At 42.2% G+C, this 26,178-nt stretch overlaps 1 protein-coding gene across 5 annotated transcripts in view; it reads left to right on the top strand.

Annotated features, from left to right (window-relative positions):
• Positions 1-23,658, top strand: part of LOC126567854 (A disintegrin and metalloproteinase with thrombospondin motifs 1) — a 321,278-nt gene extending 297,620 nt beyond the window's left edge. Inside the window, exons 6-14 of one of the 5 annotated variants that reach the window (XM_050224176.1) lie at positions 51-316; positions 14,013-14,155; positions 15,407-15,462; positions 17,079-17,205; positions 17,320-17,484; positions 17,551-17,782; positions 18,066-18,166; positions 18,941-19,134; positions 23,518-23,658. In XM_050224176.1, coding sequence (XP_050080133.1) covers positions 51-316; positions 14,013-14,155; positions 15,407-15,462; positions 17,079-17,205; positions 17,320-17,484; positions 17,551-17,782; positions 18,066-18,166; positions 18,941-19,134; positions 23,518-23,651 — 1,418 coding nt within the window. In that variant the 3' untranslated portion in view covers positions 23,652-23,658. Of the gene's footprint in view, positions 1-50; positions 317-14,012; positions 14,156-14,623; positions 14,677-15,406; positions 15,463-17,078; positions 17,206-17,319; positions 17,485-17,550; positions 17,783-18,065; positions 18,167-18,940; positions 19,838-22,360; positions 22,476-23,517 lie in introns of those variants that run through there. The other 4 variants (XM_050224177.1, XM_050224175.1, XM_050224173.1 and 1 more) reach the window with 4 other exon arrangements.
• Positions 23,659-26,178: the final 2,520 nt, after the last annotated feature.

Here is a 26,178-nt window from a genome sequence, read left to right as displayed (position 1 = left end):
GTGCGTCACAAGTGCATATGATTCAACTAACTAGTACCTTCACACTGCAGCATTCATGGAACCGGACCGACTACAGAAACGGTTTCGCTCCAAACGCAGCCCACAAGCGTACTACAAAAGCTCGCGAGCGATCGATCGGACCATCTATCCCGAAATTCTGGTGATCGTCGACTACGACGGTTACCGGCTGCACGGTGGTGATAACGTGCAGGTCAAGCGCTACTTCGTCTCCTTCTGGAACGGTGTCGATCTGCGATACCGGTTGCTAAAGGGCCCGAAAATTCGCATCAGCATCGCGGGCATCATTATCTCACGGGTAAGTACAAATACGCGCCCTTGGATTCACCAAACTTTGGTAGGCTCTAACTCAAAGTGTCGATTTTATTGGAGTGAATGTGCCAAATCGTTATCAAATGTTCCAGAATTACATTTTACGAGCAGTAAAAGATCACACGGTCGATCGTTTTGTATCATTCTTTCAGTCCCAAGTGTCGTTAAATTGAGTTTCAATAGCTGTACATGTTTAATGGGTACATGAACTGCATTTTTGTGACCTCTTTCACCGAGTAAGATTTCATGTTCGAAACTGCAGATGATGTATAATTAATTCTTTTAGAATTCACATTAAAACCTCATTTAAAGACATCTTCTGACACTCGCTTTATTGTGCCATCGGAACCACTAATTAACGAAGCTGTAAGCACACTAAAATATCCAATGAGGACACGTACGTGTACAACGAATCACACGTCAAATTAACAAAGGAAAGCTTCGTGTGACCCATCGGAATCGCTTGAAACATCCAATTTAAACCATACACGTTCGTTACGAACATGCCGCCGGGTGTACGGTACATGGTTTGCGTGACATTATCGTCGGTTGAATATCCTTTCCCAAAATAGCGTCCGACGGTTGTTACCAAAAATAAACCATTTACAGACTGACACAATCTTCTTGCGCAATCGCCGAGAAGATGAGCCACAGACACAGGTTGTCTGATGTTTCAGACAGGTCTGGAAAGGGAGGTGAAAAGTGGCCGAGCCAGACAAGGGTGGTAGATCAGCTTGATACATCCATCAAAGCCTAAATCCTCTAGCCAACTCTCGTCCAATGCCACAGACGACCTGTGGTCAGCTGCAAAAAGTAAAATCTGTGTCTTTGAGCGCACTCTTCTTGCATTTGCAGCTGTTGATGAGTCTAGCTGAAGGCGCTTATGACCGCTAGAAGCGGTAAAGTGATTGTTGGTGGTAGCGGCAGTAAGCCATCTTGAATGATTAATCTATCCGTCAAAACCGCTAAATTTGTCGCCATCGGCACTGGGTCAAACGCGTTTTGTTGCGCTAGAACTGCAACTGACCGGTGACCGGACGAGACGATCGGGTGAGCGTAACCGATTGTCCAAATTCACAACCCGAACCTGAAAGGCTTTGTGAAGTTTGAAGGGGAACCATGGCTGAGGACTTGATGGATTAAAGTTAATCGCTTGCATTTTTAAGTGAGGAAATCTGTCATGAATTGTCTAATATAGTGGTGAGCTTTGGTGGTGAAGGTGTAAAAGAAATTGCAAGGAAATTTGATCTATTTAGTTAAGCCTCAAAAGTTCATCTCTGTCCTTCACCTTTTCAACTAAGATTCATATACAGCCCAATCCCGGCAAGCCGTAGCCTTACCCAACTAAGTGAAAGGGAACTGCATGTGTTCTTTCTCGTGTGATGATATTTATTGGATTTCCGATGAAGCTGATCAGTGCAGATTGAGCGCAATCATCACATAGGATTTGCGATCGCAGTTTGATTGATGGTAAAATCGATCGTCTGTTTGCTAAAATTAATCCTCCAACGGGAGGTCTTTCGTGACGTGACAGATCTTTAAATCTTTTCTGCAAACGAAGACAAGAAGCCAAGGAAAAAAAACAACCATCTCGAATGAATTACGATTGATCTCAGAATCAGTTATAAACTCATCCATTTCAGGGGCAATACTTTTGCACAATTTCCACCTCAAGTGTTTGGTGTTGAATAAATGTAGCTCTAGTGGCTCTTATGATCTATTAATGCCTTGTCACCACCAACTGTGCACGGCACCCCATCGAAGGACGGTACCCCACCGGGAACGATCGTATTCGTGTGTGCGTCTATTTAGTAGTAAGTTTTATTTATTTAGTATTTTATTTGCACTCGCTCTACTTTAAGAATATGCCCACACATGCGTGTTCCGGACACGGAGCGGTAAAGTATCTGTGTCATTGGCAGCGGGCCGGTGCTGATCTGACACTAATGGCAACCATTTGCAATTAATCAACACCTGCAGCACCCGCGATGACATGCGTATGACAGTCGCGGAGCTCCGTGAAGGCTCTCGGAACCGCAGATGAGGTTCATGTCAAGGTTGACCGTTGTGCAGAGACGGACGCAAAAGACCACACACACGCGTGTCTGTAGTAGTTGTTTTTACTCGGTGCAGTATGAAACATTTTCCAATGCTTAAAAATGGAAATTAATGCGAAGTTTTTCATAACCACCAAGCCATACGCACCTCACGTTTCATTGAGGAACCTGTCAAACGTCAAACACGTGAATCATCGAATATATCCGATGAAGTTGCTCAAGATTGAAGCCGCATCGAAAGAATGTCATTGTAGTACCTTCTTGTAGTCATCGAAAGCTACAGTTAAATGAACCATTTTGTTGCAGTTTTATCCACCTTTGACCCCGGTGGCAGCTCCACATACATGCTATACATGGTGCTTAATGAACACATCTCGGGATCTCGACCGAAAGAAACCACCTTTCAAAAAAGGCAGCAAATGTCACTTCGGAGATGAAATTTCGTCACGCAGCATCAAAGGGGCCACCAATCCGGTCGTAACCTTTCTGTCCATCATCCGTCCCGAATGCCTTTCACGTGATCTTTTGCACCCTCTACCTCTGGGATATCTAGATCCGTGTCGCATCCTGTCCATAAAATGGTCACTCGGTGTTCTGCTTTCCTTCAGCGGGGGTTTTCAAGGTCAGCTGCTCGAGTCCCATCCGCACGTGAACTTAATTAATAAATTTCTGTCTTCACTGATCTCTCTCTCACGAACTTCAACAAATCATCTTCGGATGTAGTGAATAAGAAAAATGGGACTTTTTCGGGGAGAGGTTTACTGAGGGAAATTTTGTAAGAGGAAAAACGGAACTAAGGGGAATTTTCAACAGACTCCCGGAAAAATCCGCCTGCAACATTCCCGTGGAAAATCAACGATAACTGGCTCAGTTTTGGGCCGATCGGGATGAATGGCCAGTTATTACGGAAAAACAGCAACATTTCCATGGAAGATCAGCGAAAACTCGGCAATTCCTAGCTCGATCGGGATGTACCGCGTACCGTTGGATGTGTCTTTGTACCGCGCATCTTTTTGTTGAACATTCCAAACCGATCCCAACACCGACCGCCCAGTTATTGTACATTCAGCAACCTCTTCCAGCATCCAACCAAATCAGCCGGTACTGATCCACCTGTTCCACCTGAAAAACTCCAGCCTCATTCACCCTTTCCACTAATATCTGTTGAGAGTTTCACGCGAATGCGAAATCGCGCTGGCACTGGCGGCATGATCGGATGGTGGTGGATAGCGCGGACATAAACTACAGTTTTATGGCTTTCAGTCTTCATCTTTGCATGTTGTTGCTGCTGGCTGTGTTGACTGTGCGTGCTTGCGAGGATGTGCACGCCGAAGACGGCAGCCTGGGACGGCTGACGACCGGTTGGCTGGCTTGGTCGCGGTTTGGTTCCAAGTGCAAATTAGCATACCCGTTTGTCTAGTTCTTCCCTGCGTTGCGGCGGGAGCCTCCCATCGATATGTACGTGCTTTTATCTTAATCGGGCTGAAACTGACCGGTTGTACCAAGGAGGGGGGGTGGGGGTATCTCTGCTGGGTTTCTGTGCAGGTGTATAAGAGTGTGCGTGTTTGTGTGAGTGATTGTCGCAGAAGTTTTGGGGTTAAAATTACGAAAGTGACAAAGAATAAATGGAGGTTCCGCGCTGGACACGGAGTGGACGTGTCATCTGGACGGATGACTTAGAATGTCGTCATTATGGGCATCAATCCAGATGGAAGATATGCTTTAGGGTTAGGTAATCGCGGGTGTGGTTGTCATTTAGCTGAATCACAATACAAGAGTTTTGCGATTTTAAGCTTAAAGTTTTAAGAAAATAATTGTTACCCATGTGTAATAAATTCTTCACAATCCACATTGCTTACACACAAATGCAAGGTTAACCAAATGTTTCCAAACAATCGATACCTGACTTGCAGAGGACCCCAACCCATTTATCCCACAACCTTCAAAACTTGTCAAACAAAACTCGTCAATAATGAGCAAATACAAGACAGGTACCACTGTCAGAGGCGATGCGTCTTCTCGCAAGCACGTGTTTGCACAGTATCTCCATCCTCTTGGCTGACCACTAAGGTGCAAAAGCGCATTCAATTCCGAACTGACACGGTGCACAGCTACTGCAGCCAATGTGCACCATCGGCAAGCTGCAACGGAAACCATCGGGCACTAAAATCAACACGATGCCTCTCGCCATCCGAACGGTCGTGATGTGTGATCTACAATGTGCACTACACGACGACGACGTCAAGAGTGACGACTTTTAGGACAGCGAAACTTGATTGATGGTTCGTCCGTCTGTCTGGGGTTAAAGACGACCGAAACATGTACACGTGATGCGTCCGATGGATGGCTGGACGATCCAAGATTGGATCGTTTAAGTTGCGGTTCGGCACCCCGCTAATGGGATCGAGTGGCATTGAATTCGAGATGATTGCGTGCAGACGGAGCTACCGGAGTACTGGACGATTGAAATGTTGCAATCGATTTGCAAATTGCAACAGCAAACGCTATCCTAGGAATGGCCGTTAGGACACTAGGGGTTGTTCAAGAGTATTTCTGATGATGATTTTGATCCATTAAAGTCGATGAGCATAGCGTGCTTTCGAGATGCAATATGAATTATTTTGTTAAACTTGATATAGTGTTGGAAGGATCCGATTTCAAAACATTAAATGCATCTGTCACCTTAAATTTTTTTTCAATATTTCCTGATGGAAATATTGCTCGAGTCTGTATGAGCCAGAATAAACGAACCTCATAATTTGGAGTCTAGAAATTACATATTCGTAATGATTCGGCGAGCTCGAAAAAGCCTTAAAAATTCTATAAAGCCATCTCTCGTCTAGAATTATCTTCTTAAATTTATTTAAGTCGACTTCGACCGTTTTCTTACTAGAATCCACATACTCTAGCACCAACTTATAGATGATTCGGGTTGTGAATTACTGATCATACTTCCGGTCGTGGAGAATACTTCTCTCGCCTAGTCGCTATACTGCTGATGTGTGATGGCACTTGGAGCGAGCAGTTGGTGTACGTCTGATGTATTTATTCTGCATCCTGTACAAATCGCGCTGTTAACAACATCTTAATTGCACAAAACCTGTCGAAACGTTTAAGGCAGTAATTGCTTGAAATTATCAACAATTATTTGCTTCAACAAACTGGACACTCCTTCGCGTGCGCTGGGGCAATTGCAAACTAGCCTAGGTGTATTGACAAATCGGAATGATGAAGTGATATAAATCGGTTTACAGGCAATTCTGGTATAATTAGTTTGGCTCGGTTTTCCTTTTCAAGTACAACAATTTTGTTCAAAGACGTATATTGTTTAAAAATTTTTGATTGTTGCTTGTGAATTATTTGTTTGAGTATTTAAAGTAAAATTTTTGAGATAGAATTTTAGGGCAAAATTTATAAGGAGACAAAGCATTACAGCTTAAATTTTATATTGGGCTCAGAATATCTGAATCTGATCCAATGATCAACTGGAAAAACTGACCCAATTCTACATCCAGATCACGCCAACCGCAATCCAACTGATAGAAAATAAATTCAAAACAACAAACCCGACCACTGTCCATCGATTTCGCATTTCGTAAAAGGGCACACGAATCGCGCTGCAGCCCTTTCGACGTGCACGTACAAACACGCAGCAGCGCAGCGCCGCAAGCCGCCGAACGTCCAAACGCCATCAGCAACATTAAGACAGTGCCGCAATGCGAGAGCATCGTGACGGACGCTCGAAATACTTCTCCGATTACCCATATTGACCTTTAATGTTCGCCTGCACACTAATTAGTGAGGCTATCTTAGCGTTCGGGACGGGTGGTAAAAGGTGCCCACAACGACCTACATACACAACGCTATCGATTGTTGATTCAATTAAGAGATTTTTTAAGCCTCCCAACCTGGTGCGACAGGTGGCTTTGGAAAGCAACAGCTGCTTTAGGTGCAATGCAACAGATTATTTTTTGTGTCCCTTGAAGGCAGGGAAAGTGATGCAACGCAATGCAAGGAGGCTTTTCTTCTGTTTTTAAAGTGCAAATTCTTCCATCTTCCCGCAGAAGAAAAGTGGGCTCCTTTCTATGAACCCGCATCACATAATGGCAACGTAATTTTAAGCGAAAGTGCAAGAAACAAATCGATACGATGATTAGCGTGTTCGAACCGATACAAAAGTGTGGTGCTTCGTCATGCCCTTGAGTAGTGGCCGTGCTGGAGAGGGAAAAGTGCGCACACTCCAGGCACATGAGCGCTCGCTCCGCTTGAGAAGTGTTATTGCTGCTTGAGACAATATCATAACCGAACCGGTGCTCGAAACCAATAGCCGATGGCAAATTATCGAAAGTGTGAAATGTGCACCCTTAATGGCGGGAAATGGTAGTTCCGGTTGGTCCCTTTATTTTGCGAACCGGATGCTTAACAGTGCTAATGCAACAGCCACCCAACACTGTCAAAGGTTGTGCAATGTGGCCTTTGGTTGCAGAAAATCGTAAATTTATAGCACGATCACATAAGGGTGCAACATCACGGATAGGTTGCTTCGCCAAAACGCTGATACCGTTTTATTGTTGCAACACGCGTGCTGCCTAAAAAGGACGTCTGGGAATCGCCTTTTTTATATACCTCCTCGAACAGTTGATTGGTCAGATTTGACATTTTTACAGTTGTAAAATATTATTGTACGGTGAAACAACGGGGGAGGAAAAAAGGATTTGGAAAAGGTCAAGCAAGATTGAGAGAACAAAACTCCAAAACGCGCATTTTGGCATTTCGGTACAGACGCATCGTAAAGGTAGTAAAAATGTTTAACAAAGCTGATAATTAGTTGAGCCATTGAAAGGGGGGGAAAGTGCAACGCTTTAATTAGCGAAAGAGATCACAGAACAAATTTTATTCTGCCTTTGAAATCCCTGTTACAAGCTTCGCGTGACAAACGGGCCGATTACGAATGTGTGGTTTAGCTGAACGTTAGCGCCATCACACAGGCACACTCTCTACAAATCGATCGATAGAATCGCAAATCAAATCCGACCGCTTTTGGGGATCGAACTTTTGCCGTGCGATCGTGGAACCCGATTTTGCATCGCGATCGCGTTTGCTGTGCTGTGCGTTTAGTGCTTTATCGCGTGATCGTAAAGCAGGATACATTTTTATGAGCAGCTTCGAAAAGAACCCGATTAGCATACAACCGTGGAGATTAGTTTTGGGATCGCATACCGATAGATGTATACGCAAACGCCGACGATCTCTGACCGTCTCGACCGTTTTGATTAGGTTAGCACGATAGTCGCAGCTGCAGTATCAGTTTGTGTGTCAGTCAACCACGCGAAACGATAACAGTCCGACGTGTCCAGCAGACCGTTGCACATTAATTAATAAATATTTAAATCAAATCCCTCCGGTAATAGGTTCGATGTGTGGGAATCCTTTATCAACGGTGTCACGCGGTAGCGCAGTGCGACATAAACGCTTACGGGCTACCGCTTCTGATAAGGTGCAGACGCTAATCGAACAGTTCTACAACACGGAAGAAGTTTTTTTGTGTGTGTGTACGGCTGCTCACTTCCGTTGCTCGTAAACTAGAGAGGTAAAGAAGTTAGGAAACGACTGGCGGGTTAATTTGTTTGTTTTCCACTGAAACACGCCATTTTCTACCTTGCCGATTAGGTATAATTCATAAAAAGAGGCACCCATTAAGGTTGATTTTGTGTGTAAAGGAAATGTTATATTTATGGGGGAAGATTATAAAACAAAACAGACTATCCGCTCGGCGTGATTGTTTGAACAACGGCTTAAGAATGCTTTAGAACAATAAGCAAGCAGCGATCTGAGCGAGAAGAGCGATTTCGTTAATGGAAATTCACTTCACAATCGAGCAACCTCGTCAGCGTGGGGTTCGTCACTTCCGTACATTTTGTCCAAGTCTTTTGTGTTTTTTGTGCCACAGAACGTGACAAGTGAACGATTTAAGATCATTTTTGGTTAATTTGTTGAAAATGAAGATGTTCTACTGGCACAACAAAATGATGAATAGATTTACCATGTTTCGTTCGCTGCCCTTCTCATTATGTCGGAACATCTCATTTTCCTCAGCAACAAGACTTTGTAATAAATCGGAAATGCTTTGAGTTGCTGTCTCCGCCTTTTTTTCTTCTTCTAACACAATTGAATTAGTATAGTTGATTGTTACGAAAGACTCTCTGTTTTTGAAAACTATAGCCCACGAGTGCGTATTTAAGTCAGCCACCGGCATAATAGTAGCACAATAGAAGCTTTGGTGTTTTACTGCATGGTTCGTGTTTGTCAATTTTGGTGAGATTTTTCCATTCTGACAGGGTCAGTCAACCAACCGATGCAAGTACAAACAAAACTGAAGCTTGTCCCTTTCGCCCCCTTCTCCTGGCAATCGTTTCGGCACGATGGATTGCCAATTCAAGACTGGTTGATTGTTTAAAGCGCACCATAAACACTTATCCGCCTTGCTGGTAGAATAGTCCAGAATAATGAGCACAAAGACAGACAGGAAAGAAGCAGAAGAAGATTGTCATTCTTTTGCGAACCATCTTCACCAGTTCACAGCAACAATGGCCCTTGCTGTGGTACTTCTTGGCTGTAAAATTTCGACAGCAAAAATGGCACGGAAGTAACCATCGAGAGGTGAGGTCTTGTACATCTTTTGATGCGAAAAAAGAGACGCGCTGTGGTTTTGTTTCTTGCATTGCAAAAGCGAATAAAAGCCAACACTTGAACCTCATTGGAAACCTTCACTTCACACCTGTAACTTTTTTTTTCTTCATATTTTGGCCCTGCATAACGCCACGCCAGACCGATTGTAAAGTTTATTTTTGCTAATTAATCCACCTGGTGCTAAGTTCATTGAGCTCACCAAGAGGGTATTGTGATCATCGATTGAACAGGTTGCGAGGAGTCACATTTTCAGGCCGGAAGTTTAAATATTCTCGCCTTCCTAACCATTCAACACCTTTCACATTAGCAGACTTGTTAAGGTTATGCTTGGTGTGGAAGAATTTATTACGATCGCGTCACGCGATTTTGATTGTCTGCTAGAGACTTCGGCTGACAGAAGCGAAATTCCTACCATTTCCGTTCGAAATTATGTTACCCAAGTTTATGGGTGCCTTTGGTATGTATTGAACATCGAACATCCACTGGTCAAGCATGCCCAAGAATGCACCTTTTGTTGAACTCGGCGAGAGGAGTCCGTTAATCTGTGGCACGCAAATAATTCGCAGAAATTCTTCCTTCAGCGTGCGTTTCTTGTTGTTGTCTTCTCTTATCTTTCGCAACAATATCCGAAACAATATCGCCGTTTTTATGATCCTGCTTCATTAATCGATTTCGGACCGTATAATTAATGTGAATATGCAAATTGATTCACCCCATCATTCACCGCATTTTTGAGCGAGAAAAAATCTCCCCTTCCCACCCGCTTCGTTTGAGGCCTTTTTTCGCGCTAGTTTGTGGGGGGGGGGGGATTCTATTCTGATTGAATGCTTCTACTTTGTCATAGCCGGGTTAAGATACCAAAACAACCATTCTCATTCTCATCAAAACGCATACAGGGCAGAATTGTCCCGTTTCGTAGAGTTGAGATTGTTCGAACAGGTGGTTTAGGGGGCTTTTTTCTCGCACCGGGACTTACGCTTATTCAAATGCTGCGAGAATCAAGATCATGCCGCTCAACCACTGGACGAATGGGCGAGCTGACACTGGTTATCGTCAGCAGATAAAAAATCCTCAGCACGATAGTGAACTGCCGATAACTGTTGGCAGGCTACCGGTGCCTCACAGGGATCCGAGTATGAGCCTGCATTGGGGCGTAGAATTTTGAAAAAACTCGCGCTCGCGACATTTTATGCTTACCAGGTGTTGCCTAGCCTGTTATCTGAAGTCTGACGAGAAAATACCGAACAAGACAACGAGCGACTCGCGATGATGTCAGTCGATGAATTGCTTTCGTGGTTGTGAGTTCTTTGAATATCGGACAGTTTCACACACAGATAAGATGTCAATGGGCACCACAGATGGAAGCAGGTTATTGAAATTATGGAGCTTAGGATGGAGAGGTTTGTTCGAAGCTCAAGCTCCCTTTTACATTCCCTTTAAATAGGTGCGAGCTATTAAGTATAACGTCATATCTCCAAAATAAAACTAGTATATTGGATGTACTAACTATTGAAGGAGGTTTCCAAAAAGAATTTAACCATATAACACCACTCATTCGGAATCGAAGTAGTAAGAGTTGAAATACAGACCGGAAAAGATTGTTGTCTGTGACGGTACGACAATGATACGAACCTGACCACCTGGACCTGGAATAGCATCAGGAGCAGGAACCTCCACTCAACACCTCTCTCTCTCTCTCTCTCTCTCTCTCTCTCTCTCTCTCTCTATTCCCTTCTGGCGTACGAATCGATTCGGACCGCAAAATAAGCGGATAACTATAAATTATCAATAAGCGCTAAATGTCGTGAGAATAGGTCGTAAATTTTTTCGTTGGTACGCCTCAACATCGTTCGTAGTCTGCAGGGCTGTCCCGCCCATTCGTCTGGCGTTGTTCGTTCTGGAACTGAGATTGGGGCGAGCTGAGGCAGTTGACACAGTGGTTGGATGGAGCGTTTTTTTATCCGACGATGACGACGACGGCAACAGAGACGATTCACGCTCCGTTTGAGGCAGCGCACTGTCGCAATCGAAAGGAGGCTGGAAAAAAATATGAACCACGGCATATCCCTTTATGCTTTCTTTTTCGGGTTGGTTTGTGATCAAATTTATTATACACACAGCTGGAAGACTGTAGAACTGGAAACGTTGCTAGCAGCAAAACAAAACAAAAATACAAAACTCGCCTTGGATTTTTCCATGTACAAAATTAACCAAACACTGGTGACAACTCAAGCTAAAAAACAGCTACGAACAATTAGAAACCAGTGGACGTAAATGAATATTTGTTGGAAGTAAAAATTTTTTTTCCTCGAATCAATTTGTATATTGCTGCAGCTTGGTAACGAGAAGGAGCTTGTTTCCATCGTTGGTGCTTTTAAAAGAAACAGTAGAACGGTGATAACTTTTCCTTCATGTTCCTTACTTCTTCATTCAAAGGTCTCCCGTGGTGAGGTCTTAAGGAACCGTATTTTAATCACATTCTGCGTGCGTATGGGGCAAGATAATGAACATATTCTTGAAGATTGCAATCACGATAGCCATGGCTAAAAAGACTTTAACCGAGTTCAAGTCCAAACCCTCTCCACTACACGACACTGTAGCGATCGTTATTTATGCTTCTGAGCGACTCAGAGCCTGAGCGTAACTGATCCATCTTTAATGACATTTTAGATCACCGGCACATTTTATACGCTTTTTAACGAGCACTGCGTGTCAACACGTCAGAAGAGGTGTCTGAGATTTAAAATGTCCTGTTTTTTCGTTCATAAAATCATGAAATAAACTTCCATTTCTAGGCAGCAGTTCAATAAAAAATAATTTCATAAGGATCTCCAGCAAATAACTGTTGGGCTACGATGTATTTTAAAATAATTCTGTGGTTTGTGATGGTAAAAATGTGAAAATGTGATGGTTAAAATCTTATTTCAAAAACAAAAATAATACTAAGTGTAATGTCATCTCATTAGATAGTTTCTTTCAATCAAAAATGTCAAAGAACAGGCGATTAAAATAAGAAACTTTGTAAGGTGTTCCCATTTTTCATGCCTTCCAAATTTTTTTACAACTCTCCAACTTCTCACTGAAGCAAACACACACAAAAATCTGTATTTTCCCATATCAGGAACCACACCACCTCCACACTGGTGGCTTCGTTGGAACCATTTTTTTCTAATGCGCGTTGTTGTCCAAAGCACTTTTATTGCCCTTTTCAATTCGGCGGGCGTTTCAGCCCGGCCGGTTGCCGCCTTTTCGAATGTTGTGGTAGCTTCGTTTCATTCACCTCTTCTCGCAGGAAAAGGAAGGAAAAGACGTCTAAATTTGTTTGCTGTTGGGTTAGATAAAAAAATTACCATCTATCGGAAATCGTCGGCTGAAGGTCAACTGGGCGATGGAAGAAACACGTCATATTCATATGTTTGAATTTTTGTCCGGCGGTCGGCGTGTGTGTGAGAACGCCAAAAATATCTCGCCCAAAAACTGTCATGCATGTGCACACCTGTTCCGCACACCGAGACACGCAATCATTTAAAAGTTTAAGGAGCTCTTGGCCCCATGTCCCATTCCACCCACCTGGCCAAACGGGCAAGCGGCACAAGAAGGTGTTTCGTATGCTAATGAGTCCATTCATAAAACACAACCAGCGTCGACTGGCGAAGCAGCTTGGTGAGGGAGACAGCAAGCTTTGCCGATAAGTAGCCACCCCGTTGTACAAGTCACTCCATCGGGACGAAATGCCATCGGAAATAGTTTTCCCGTGTGGTCAGTTTCAGTCCGTTACTTCGAGCTTCTCGTCGGGGCACTTATTAATACACGGAACTGGGTGCAACTGACTTTTCTTCCATAGCACAGCCGAACGACCTTCGAGTTCACGGTGCCTCAGAGAAATTATCATCCATTGCTTCATTAGGCACAATGTTGGAGTTACTTCTGCTTCCGACAATGCCGTCCGACTGACGGCTGTGGAGAAGACTCCCGGAGTAGGATGCCGGGAAATGACACAACCCGAACGGCGAATCATATGTTTATCGGTTTACTTTCACCGCAACTACCATCCACGATGACATATCCGAAAGGTGCTGCAATGTGCTCGTTTTTTTTTTTTTTGCATTGCGGTTTTTTTTTTACCTGACAGTAAAGGTTCGTGGATGGCATAAGTAATGGAAGAGAGAAATGCGGAGGCATGGTTGAGAAAGGTATTGGTAATTGGCAATTGTCGTCACGAGCATGAGGTTTCGTCCCGTCTCGGTAGGATGGCCTTCAATATACTTCCACTGTGTGCAGATGAGGTAACGAGGGCGATGTTTTATGCAATGGAGAACTTCCCGTGATGATATTACATCAGCGGCGAGGAAGTAGTTTGTCGACTAAGTAGATTCAACTACGAGTTTGTCATGTAACTGATTCAGGGGAATTAAGAAAATTCATTTTGAGCAACAATTGAGCAAGAGCCTGATGGTTTTTTGAGGATGATTTGTTTAAACAATCAGCTATAAGCTAAACTGGATGTCGTAGTCTTCAAACTCTTCCTTTTGGGGAAGGTGAGATCGATATTGAAAATGCTGAAACCTCAGTTTGAACCCAGATGTAGATAAAATTCTTCAAATGATGATGATGACCTTAGAAAGTATTGGCATCGTTGTAACGAGTCTCCATTCTACGGATCTTAAGTATGAAGTAACTAGAATCTCTCAGAAAGATCTCGCAGATCTCGGACGATACCTTAAGTCCCAGTCTTCTCTTTGAGGCTTGTTAAATATGGAAACATATCGAGTACAAAATATCTGTTGAAAGTGGTTTAGATTATGAAGAAAAATCCTACAAGAATGGCTAGAACTAAAAGTTTGTGACCAAACATAAGAAGCATTGGTATCGTAATACTGCTCAGTAGCTTATAAAAATCCATCTACAACTTCAAAATGTATTTCCTCTTTCCAGGGTCGTGATGCTACCCCATACCTGGAACGGAATCGTGTCGGGCGGGACGCCATCGATTCCGCGGCTGCCCTCACCGATATGGGAAAATACCTGTTCCGGGAACGAAGGCTCCCGGTGTACGATATTGCCGTTGCCATCACGAAGTAAGTATAACCCGTTCACCCGTCCATATCCGGACGGCGTGGATCACGGACAGCCACACGAACCGACTGAAAACGTGACGTGAAGCGAGTGTGGACGTAATACTAGGATCTTGTGCCGAAGTTACCGAAGTGATAAAGAAGTTCGTCGAACATTGTAAACCCTTGCAAGTGTTTCCGATCCTGTGAAGCGTGAAGGATTTTAAATCGTCCAGGACTCTAAAACCGTTATCAACTACGAGTTATCAACATTTACTCTTTCTTTCTCTTCGGAAGTTTGTAATTATCTTCTTTTCTTTCTATTCCATTTACTTGACTTTCCTGTGGAGTTTAGATAGTTTTCCTATACTTTTCCTTTCTAATTTCCATTTAATTTTTTTTTTGACTTTTGTGAAAAATACCAAAAACATACAAAAAAAAAAAAAAAACAAATCTCTATTACTATTGCGCACTAATCGAGCTCTTTCGCAGGTATGATATGTGCCGAAGAAGAAAAGGTGGCCGCTGTACGAAGGGCACAGCTGGTAAATTTTCTCTCTTCTATCCCTTTCCTTAGTGCTCTCGTTCCTTCTTTCACACACATATTCTTGTATGCTTTTCTTACTACTACTATTACATGCCTTTTTAGTTACCTCTTTTTCTTTATGTTCTAATGCTAATAGTGTTATCTTTTTCTAGTTTTTCGTTTTTACAAATCCTTACTGACAAACTTTATTTTTTCCGTTTGCCTCTTTTGTCGTTTGATTGGTTAACTTAACTTTTAACAGCTTTTATTTATTTTTATCTTTTTTGTTTACCTCCTATGTTTTACTGATAACGTTTTACTTTACTGCTATCCTTATTAATACTTTTTTTAAATAATTGATCTCGATGCTCTTGGTTATGCAAGTTCAAGAGATAAAACGTAATGGAATCGGTGTAATGCTTAATACAAAGGACCAGGGCGTCCATATTACAGAAGAAAGACGTCTACACCAAGAATATTCAACCAACACACTAACCACGTACAAAACAACACCGACCCAAGACGAAAACGTTGGAAATGAAAAAATAAACAACGAATTTTATTACTTGGGATCCTTACCACAGATCTCTTCGGAACAAGTTCTCTCAAATCTCACTTGCAAAAGTCGTCCTCCACGTTCCACTTTTCCGAATAAAGAGGGTGGCCAGTTTATGATGGGTTCGTCCCACCCAGCTAAAAACCATTAACCGTATCGTCTAACCACAAACAATTAATTATTACCATTGCAGACTAGATATGTGTAGAAGGCAATATGCAAATGACGCGTGTAATCGCGGTACCGCAGGTAATTATAGGCCACCAACGGCACTCAATTGCTGTTGTTGTGTGGTTGCTGTGTTTGCTGCCGTTTGGCCACCAAACAAAACAAACAAACAAAAAAACCTTCAAAACTGCATCTTTGAACATAAATTTTCCATTTGCTAGTGTATTAGTGTATGCGCTCTCTCTCTCTCTCACTCTCGCCTGTTTTGCGCCGTCTTTGCGTAGAGGATTTCCATCACCGCTATCTTCTACACCTTCACTGTTATGTTTTCTCTTCCTCACCTATTTACTACGCATTTTCACTTTCTGCGTTTTCGCTGTACTATTGGTTCACTGTCACTTCTTTAGTGATATGTTGTTTGTGTAAATGTTTTTGTGATCTGTTTTTTCCTCTTCTTTTTCGGGTGTTCAACTTCACTTCACTTTGCATCTGTAAACTTTTCACCCTTGAGCAACGGACAACGGTTTGTTGTTCCTTCTGTTCTGCCTTTTGCCTTTAGTCATACGCCCATCGCTCACTGCACTTTGTGTTTGGTTTCGAACTTTTACTAGTTTCATTTCTACTATGACATTCTGCTCTATTAATGTCACATGCTGTATTAAATGCGCCATCTTTTTATTTCTATCATAATGAGTGTAAATAATTGAGCAAAGCTATTTTAATTTCACGCAAAACTGTGACACGCACCTTCATATGCTTCTGTGGTCTGTATAAGTGATGGATGAGTCGGGGAGCCATAGGAAGTCCGGATCATTTCGGATGACTTCCTCACAGCTTCAAGGACTTCAGTAGGTACATGATGTCCATCAGGCGCGAGTCTGGGCACCTTATAGTTTGATGGACATTCGTGGGTACCTACTAAGCACTGTACACCATTAATTTGGATTCGATTTTGTTATCCACTCACTTGATTCTTGACAACTCTTATCTTGGCTCTTGATCTTGGCCATAAAAGAAGTCTAAAAGCCGTCACTAATTAAGCCATATTATCATTGTACATAGAGTTTTAACGGTAGTGTTCCATTGAAATGAATTGTGAATATTGTTTTGTACAATAATTACCCATTGTTTGGGAATTTTTTATTTCTTTTAACATCATTATGTTTCTCATGACTTCCCATTGCTGTATATTTAGCAGTCAAGACTACTTTCCTGTGCAACTCTGTCTCAGAACCATGACTTTTTTATATTTTCTTACATTTTATTAAACATTGTAGATTCGATGACCGTTTACACATCGTAGGACATACTAAATAAATAGTGTACATAGTGATAACGCTTCTCTAACATGCATGCACTTTTTTACCACTACTACTACGACCCTTCACCAGGTAGTATCATGCTAATAATGAACAGTCTACTAACCTGCTTCTCGGTGGGGAGATGCATCATCATTCAGGTGTCCATATGACCAGCTACCAAACGTGTAAATGTCACCCAAAGGTGGTAGATGCATCCCATTTCTCACACCCATAACTGGTTTGGTTCGGTTGGGCTGGACACTGAGCGGATACCTCAGCAGTACCAACAGAAAGCACACACAAACACAAACGCAGGCGCATCCGATTAAGCAGCAGAAAGCCTCTTTACTGATGTTTCCTCCTTTTTCTCGTGCACCCAACTGCTCTGTGGTACAGGATTCGCCTATGTCGGTGGAGCGTGCGTGGTAAACAAGCGCCTTGAAAAGGTCAACAGTGTTGCCATCATTGAGGATACCGGTGGTTTCAGTGGCATTATCGTTGCCGCCCATGAAGTTGGCCATCTGTACGTATTGGTTCGGCGTCGATGGGTCGTCGAACTGTGAGCGGAAAGGCTCCCGCGGAGATATTAACAAGTGTCATCTTACTGCTCTTTTCGGTGCCGTGTTTGCTTCTCTAGTCTTGGTGCCGTACACGATGGTTCCCCACCGCCAAGCTACCTCGGAGGGCCGGGCGCCGAGAAGTGTCGCTGGGAGGATGGATATATCATGTCCGATCTGAGGCACACCGAGCGAGGATTCCGCTGGTCACCGTGCAGTGTGCAAAGCTTCCACCATTTCCTCAAGTAAGTGCCCTAGTAGTCCGGTGCGCCCAGGTTCAATTCGTAATCGAAACCTTTTTCTTCCCACAGTGGTGACACAGCGAGCTGCCTTCACAATCCACCCCACGAAGATGAGGCGCTTGGGCGGGCGTTACCGGGAACACTGCTCTCGCTCGATGCCCAATGCCGGCGGGATCGTGGAACGTCCGCCTGCTTCAAGGATGAGCGTGTGTGTGCCCAGCTGTTCTGTTTCGATTCGGCGAGCGGTTACTGTGTCGCGTACCGACCCGCCGCCGAAGGATCCTCCTGCGGAGATGGACAAGTATTAAAACGCACTTCGACGCCCTTCTCGAGCGACAACCGTGAACTTCAGCGCAGTACTAACGATCATTCTTTTTTTTGTTCTTATTTCTCTCTTCCATTTCTTCCCAATCTCGACATGATTCTGTTACGTGAAATTCTCCTGCTGACTGTTGCTACTTTAACTACACGCGTAACGCGTTACTCGTTGCTTGCGGTTGATCTCCCTTGCATGTTGTCCAACCGAAACACAACACAAAAAATATTATTTCCAAAACTCCTTAATGTGACTTTGCTCACTGTAGCATTGTCTCGATGGACGGTGTGTTGCGGAGCATGAAAACATTATACCGGACTATTCGCAACATACTCCATCGTACACGCGCTACAATCAGCAGTCTGTGAAGTACGTATGAGATTACACGGGACAAAAATCCATAAGAGTTTGCACGATCCTTTCCCATTCTCTTTCACCTAACACCAAATTCATACACATTGCAAAGACTGCAGAATTCGATTCCAACAAATCGCCGAGAACATCACAACATCCCTCTTTAGACATTGCACTCCTGTCCCAGACTCCCGGTTCCCCTTTATTCTACTCGATAACATGCACCACTACATCTACTACATCTACTCCCACCATCCACCAAATCTCATCCGTCAAGCCGTTAGCGCCGTTAGATACGTAAAGATGCCGCACCCGGAGCGGAGAACCTTCAGGTTGCTTCACGGCCAAACCTCACAGGAGGTTCGAGCGGATAGGGTAAACAGTTAACCATCTATCTTTGAGAGAAAAAAAAATGCGCCAAGACCTCGAGGACAGTGGAAACGAATTCACATTCGAGGCGCGCCACGGAGTCATGTATCACCTACACAATACACACGCACACATCAACAGCGACACACCATCTATTTGTAAATAGTGATCTCACCCTTCGACAACACCACCAAACTCGTCTCTTCTCTAATGTCTAATCCTATTTGCACCAAACAAACCACCAACAAAACCAAACCTGCCTGCCATCTCCAACTCAGTAGAATCAATCGATAATCTTCAAACAAATCAAACAGCAAAAAAAAAAGCAAACAAAAAACAAATAGTAGAAACAAAACCAATAAACCAACCTCAAGCAAACCGAGTTTAACGCGCAAAATCTAACGGATCAACGTTCTCTAGATATAACTACGACGACAAGTCAGATCAGCAGGAAGAATATTATGAACCGTCTAGCACGCCAACGACATCAACGACAACCAGCACCACCACCACCACTACAACAACAACCACCACCACCACCACCACAACACCACCACCGCCGCCAGCGACATCGACGAGGAACTATTACCAGTATTTCCATCACAAGTCCACGAGTACCTATCCCAATGATTACCATTCAGCTAAAAGCCCTAGCCCTAGTGATAATGGTAACGGTAATGGCAACCAATATCACAACAACAACCACAACAACAACAACAACAACTACGGCAACAACAATTACGCTCACTACAACCCGACGACCAAGTCGACACCGTACAGTACGAAACCGACGACCAAGACACCGTACGTGTTCAGTAAATATACCTTCAGCTCGACCAAAGCTCCAACAACAACCACCACCACAACGCATCGACCGTCCTGGAACAATGGCAACCGTGAGGATGACAATAGTAACGCATTACAGCACTACAACAGCCAACAGCAACCGCACCAACAACAACAGCACTACCAACACCACAACCAACAGCCGTACGGTGGGGATGGTGGATACGATCAGGGTGGACATGATGCCGGTCCTTTCCCCACCACCACCACCACCATCACCACCACGACACGCAAACCGAAAGCCACCTACCATCCGGTGTTCGATGTGTACTTCAACCGGATCGCACAAACGACCACACGCAATCCGTACAACTTTTCCTACTTTGCCAAACGCACCACCACCAAAAGCGCACCGAACTACGCACTGAACGGCAACTATCTCGGTGCAAACAGTCAGCTTAGTGTGGCCAGTGTTGCCACCGGTGGAGCTAGTAGCACATCGGCACGCACCGGCCGTTACTACTGAGCGTTACGCGGTGCGTTAACGCAGCCACAAGGACGTGCACCAATGTGCGCCAGTAATGTCTTGATTTCATTTCGGCACACGTGAGCTTTGGTTGTTTGATATCCTGCAAAATACGCGTGCTTTGCACCATTTTTTTTTGTTTCTCCCCCCGTCGCCATCAACTGCGTTACCGAACGTTAACATCCGTTTTAGGAATGTGTCGTTTGCGGGCTTGTGTTTGCGTGCTGGTAGTCGATGGGGGATTCTATATCATTTGCTTTGCTCTTTGGTCACTTTTTTCCATTGCTGTTTTTGTTTTTGTCCTACGATTTGCTTCTGTTCTGTTTTGTGCACTTTTGTTTGTTGCTTACACTTTTCTTTTTTTATTTTTAAGTTTTTTTATGTTTTTATGGATATTTTTTTTAAACTTTTATTCAACTACTCAAATCACATTCGATTTTTTTACAAATTACTTTTTAACTACGCTTAGAAAAAAGCGTAAAATACGTTTTTCACTTTTATAAGAAAACTCTAGTGCGTAAGGTTGTAAACTCAAAAGTCTGCCAATTTGCACAACAAAAAATTAGACTGTGGTTCATTTTTTTTTAAGATTCATTACTCGCGAAATATCCAATTCAAAAAACACACATATAAACTTTCATTCAATCTACAACATTTACCATTTATTGCTTTTTTCCCCCTTATTTTTTGTTTTTGTACGTTAATGTGTGTGTATATGATATAATATTTTTTGTGTAGAAAATAAGAAAAACTAGGCTACACATACAGCTTAAAGGATAAAGTAAATGATGAAACTGCAATGGAAAGCAAATGGGGAAGGGGAAACAAATTTCGAAGCAACATTTTCGCTGGATTTCGAAAATGGTTTCACGCTTCAGCGCATTAGCCAAAGCGTCACGAGAATTAGTAGGTGCACCAACAACAGCAAGTACCACTTCCTATGCAATAGAATTGTAAATGCACAAACTCTTGAACAAAATAAGAACACGAAAAACAGAATAGCTTGGAGAAGGAGAGAGAGAGAGAATTCGTTTCGTGTGACAGCACACGCACATCAGTGATCGCACGCCATTTCGATCGGTAAGAATGTATTTAAATGTAAACACCTCTATCCAAAAAAAAAAAACCTTCTCCGCACCACCTTCTACATAGTCGGCGGACAAACACTCTGTTCTATCTGGTCCATCGATCCCACAATCCATCGAGAACTTTCACTGTCGCTTCTACTTGAGTGCATGAGTAGCCTCCGGTCGTTGGAACTCCAACTTTTCCGTCCAGGGACACTTCTCTCACTGTGTAGTCCCCGTGGCTGTGGGCTGGGGAAATGGAGAAGGGTTTATTTTCACTGTACAATTCTTGGATTACCAACACACCAACCCCATGGCGCCCGATACGATCAGCTGTATCGTCACTGTAATATTCTACATACACTGGTAATGGATTCTACCGAATACCGCACCTGCATATTTCACTCTGTTTAATTTCGTGCAGTATCTTATCCTTTCTTTTACCTCGCTGAGATATTCTGTTTTAATCTCTTTAGAGAACGATCTTCTTTTTCTGTATTTTCTGTTAGTATTTGCAGAATTCCAAGGCAAGAACGATCGCTCTACTTTAACAGCGTGAAAAATTGGAACTCCTGTCGAGTAACACCAATAGTGCATGATAACTCTCTCTCTTTCTACGTCAATATGACTCTACAAGACCTTTACTTTACTTTCTACCCTACCAACTTTATTCTTACTTACTCTACTACTACTATTACTATTACCACTACTCGCCCAGCAAACTTTACGGACCTCCTACTACTACTGGATCTCTCTGTCTCCTACTCGAATATCTGTACCTTTCTGACTATTCTGAACACTGCCGTACAATCGGAAACCCCATTACCAAACCTCACGCCCTCATAATCATCATCATGGAACGTAGGAAGCTTCTGCCGGATTATTATAAATGCCTTGCTTGAGCCTTTGGCTCGATAAATTATTGTAGTGGTCTACCTAGCCTTAGCCTACTTAATTTTACCCTGCTAGGGATTGCGAATGAATTATGGCTGTGTGCTTGCGCTACTCTTTAACTGCACCCTCCTTTTTTAGGTCCATAAATTATAGCATAAGTTACCAGCATATTACGAAACTTCTATGTACCATAATTGCATGTACAGCAATCTGTGAACGATGCAAAACCCTCAGCGAGATAAAAACAAAGACCGTTCTGCATGTGTTTACTATATTTACATTTTAGATTTGTTTTAGCATGCTACGAAAATTATAGTTAGAGGGAACTGTAAAAATGTATCGCTTACTGGAAGGATAAGTAGACAGTTTGTTATTAAGAAAATGTGTTATCGAAAAGTGGACTTATATCCGTGTAAGATCGTGCCTCATATTTGACAACTTTAAACGCATCCACTTCCAAATCAAAATCCTTTAGCACACATATTTAAAAACATCATAAGGCACCAGTTGTATATAAGTGCTTGCTCTGAAGGTACTATCTCTCTCTCGTTCGATTCCTACTTTCAGATACTATCGGATTCCCTAAGTCCTCATTCCACAAAGTCCATCTGGAACCGTCGCTATATCTGATGGTTGGACGTAACAATATCGAACCGCTCTACTACCAATAGTTTTGCTCGCTCTAATCTCAAAACAATACAATATTGTCGCTATATGTATAGAGCAAATGATTCTAGTGGATTACGGTAAACGCTATGTACAGAGAAAAATATTTATACGGTAACAAAACGAAAACAAAATGGTGCATCGAATGGATGGCTTCCACCCAAAATGGCTTCTCACTGCCACTTGAAAGGTAAACGCGCTTCGTTTACTGCACCCGCAACATTATGTTGCCCGCACGCGTTGCACATTTTATTCGTTTTCTGGAAAACATTCGCACCAGCGAAACTTTCACTTTGCACACTCATGAAGTCACTACCAAAGAAATAAAAACTGGTAAAATTTAAATAAAGAGCGAGAAGAAACACCAAACATCCACCTCAAGTTAGCAACGTGTAGTAACAAATTAGCAATAAATAAAGTAACAAATAGTGTACAAAATTCAGTAGTTATTAGGTGCTAGAAAAAAGCACATTCGTATGTACTTAACTTTAAATATGTAGCTATAATAATAGTATACTACAAACTCCTTATCAAAAGGTTTGGTTTCCAGCTAGAGCTACATGCCGTGTAAAAAAGATAGATAGCGGGTCTATTACTGCACGTGAACATACTCTAAAACAAAAATATGTATTGTTCTCACTACCCACAAAACTCCAAACACTACTGCTACTACCCAGTGTGCATATACCAAATACTATGCATGTAATTATGAAACCTAGATTTATCCTTTTCACTTTATTCACTTCCAGCCTGCATCCTTTTTACCAAACGTTCATCCCAATACATCCTTACGTCACGTTAAACATCAACACAAACACACCCATTCACCAGTAGATAGTATCGCATTCTATTGTATGTTTATTGTTCTCTTTGCTCGCCTTCTGTATGCTAATCATGTTGCTTTCAGAGCAATTATAGTAGCAAAATAAAAATACGAAATATGCATTCACATCACTAGCTAAGCCACTACTTACTTGTGCTAAAACACTCTTTACTAAAATTTTCTTTCTCTCCCTGTTTTGCATGCAAACTGCGTGGCCCAACCCATCCACTTGCAGCTTTGGATGATGAGGATAAGCGATACAAAAACTTTATGAATGCCATCAAGCGGAAGCGATTACAACATTTGAAGGAGCAGCTGCAGTTGCAGCAGCTGCAGCAACAGCCCGAACTCGTCAGCAACCAGCAGTAGAGCAGAGCGGTAGTAGGCTTGTGTGCATGGGTCGGTGTGTCTGTGTTCAAAATTCGTCAGTTAGGACAGCGAAAGGATGCCCGCTGAATACGTTTTGCAACATGCAACGCAACTCCTTTTATTTTTTGGACCAATACTTCAAACCAAAACATATTTACTGCTCCACTGATACATTGTTTTTTTTGTACTCTTGATGCATTTCTTATTTTTGAAGAAAAACCCCTTTACTGCAAATTGTTCATATTACACTGTCGGTGAGCTGAGAAACGAAGAGAAAAAAGAAACAGAGATAGAAAGTTAGGGAGCGATAATGCATAGCATACACAAAAACAACTGCCACCACTCGTTTGCTCTAGCAGCACTAGCGAACCTTAGTACTTAGGTGTACTTAGTTTAGGGGCGTGTGTTCCCCAAAATGATCCACTTCCTTACTTTCACCCAACAGTGTCCTTTCTCGACGAGGTAGGACTTTTCATTGCACTTGGTAGCCCTTCAATGAAGTTGCCGCTCGCTGGTAGCGAATAAACACATGCATCTTCCATCCCTTTTACAACTAAATAGGCTGCTTGCTTATATTCTGTTCAATGTAAATAGTTAGTGCGTTAGTGTCTGTTTACTGCATATGTTTAAGTGCTTGCGTCATACTTGTACGAGGAAAACGCGATGTCGCAAATATCGTTTTCTAACGTGTAAAGTGCAAACAACGAATGAATAAGACAATCAGTTGTCAGTAGTAGAAAAAGAAGTACCTTTCTGGACAATAAAAACACTTTTATAGCAAGCTATATTAGACAGGTGGACAAAATAATTGCGAATTGCGATATTGTTCAAGGAAACAAACCACCCGAGTTAGTTAAACAAAAAGGGAGAAAATGAAACGTGAACGATATCTAGAACTGGAGACGCGTTTACTCGTCACCATTATGTAGTGTTTTAATTTATTGGATTTAAGTTATGGGATAGTTACTCTTTATCTTCGTCTTCTTACTCTTCCCCTTCTCTGCTAGTTTGTGTATGTATTTGTGCAACGAAGTGTAGAGATTTGTTGCTTCTACAGGAACGATTTTGCTCCCGTTTTGGCTGAAATCGATGGGCACACATGATCGTTGATTCGATCATAAACGCTCGGGATACATTAATCGATTCGATCGAGCTAGTAGAAGTACACACGCGTTAGGTTCTAGATATTAGATTTTTTGTTTAGACGAGAAAAGATGCGAAAGTAAGCTTAGTCGTGCACGGTACACGGTAGGCAGTTATTTTTCTTTCGCGCAGGATCATAGCGTACATCCGATAGGAGTGTTTTCGAGGTGAAATATTCGTTAACTTGTGAACAGTTTACTTTAGCGTTGAGAAGAATGTGGTAGACGAAGTGGATGATTGTATTTCGTTTATGTATTTTGTAAAGTGAGTATCTAAATAAAGAGAAAAAAATATATAAATTTGAGTTGAATGTGTTTGCTATTTCTGATTAAGCTCTTCTCTGTGATGGAGCTTCAGTGGGTCTTATCGGCAGAATATATGCTTTTGTACTTTTCAATCAAATTTTATTTGATTTTATCTATTAAATTGCGAAATAAGTAAAATAGTTATAAAAATCATGGATCTTACCGGTTGATAAGTTGCTTTAGATGGAGGCGCATGGTCTTTCATCGCCTGATTAGAAAAATGAAATTAAAATTATTTGTTCGAACCAATTGATTATTTTAGTAATTATTAAAAATAAATCGGATATTTTTTCATGTTTAAGCCTTCGTGCCCTCTTTTGAACATATGAAAAAAAAATATCGAAAATATGTCGTGGGATGTTGCCATGTACGATTGGACTAGTGTTGGCAGTTTCGGGACTAGGAAGATTCGAATCGGATTGGATCCTCATTTCAATCATTTCTGATAGGGATTCGATTAGGTGTTGGAATCGATTGGGAATAGTGACTTGGATTCGATTGGGAATCGTATTCGATTAGGATTCGATTGAAACTCTTTACAATTAGGATTAGGATTAGATTCTAGCTTATTAGGTTGGGATTGCTGTTGGGTTGGTTGGATAGGATTGTAAGGTCAAAAGAAATAAATATGAAATAAAACCAAATGGAAAGAGGACATTTCTATGATCATCATGCACCTTGATCTATCTCCCTCCTAGCCTGTAACAACCAGAAATGATTGTAATTGAAGAAATTTTGTAAAGAACGATACAATTAAACCTCCGAGCAAAGTATTGCTGCGTGATACAAATACTCTGCGAACGTGCTCCAAAAACCTGCGATGATGCAGATTGCATAGCAGCAGGGGCATTCTAATGACACAGCTTATTTCTCCACAAATGCTTGAGAATTATAATTAAAATAATAACTGAAAAGTAGTTTACTTCTATACAGCCTAAAGTTATAAAGCATTACGAAACGATTAACTAAGAGAAAGAAAAAAAACACATTATAGAAAAGATTCGTAAAGTGTTCTGGTTTTATTCTGGTAAACTATTCTGGTGGTTATTGGACATGCATTAATTTTGTTGAATTTTAAA

The sequence above is a fragment of the Anopheles maculipalpis genome, chromosome 2RL (genome assembly GCF_943734695.1).
Source record: "Anopheles maculipalpis chromosome 2RL, idAnoMacuDA_375_x, whole genome shotgun sequence".
NCBI classification, from domain to species: domain Eukaryota; kingdom Metazoa; phylum Arthropoda; class Insecta; order Diptera; family Culicidae; genus Anopheles; species Anopheles maculipalpis.
Note: the sequence above shows the minus strand (reverse complement) of the source record. Positions and strands in the feature narration are given on the sequence as shown.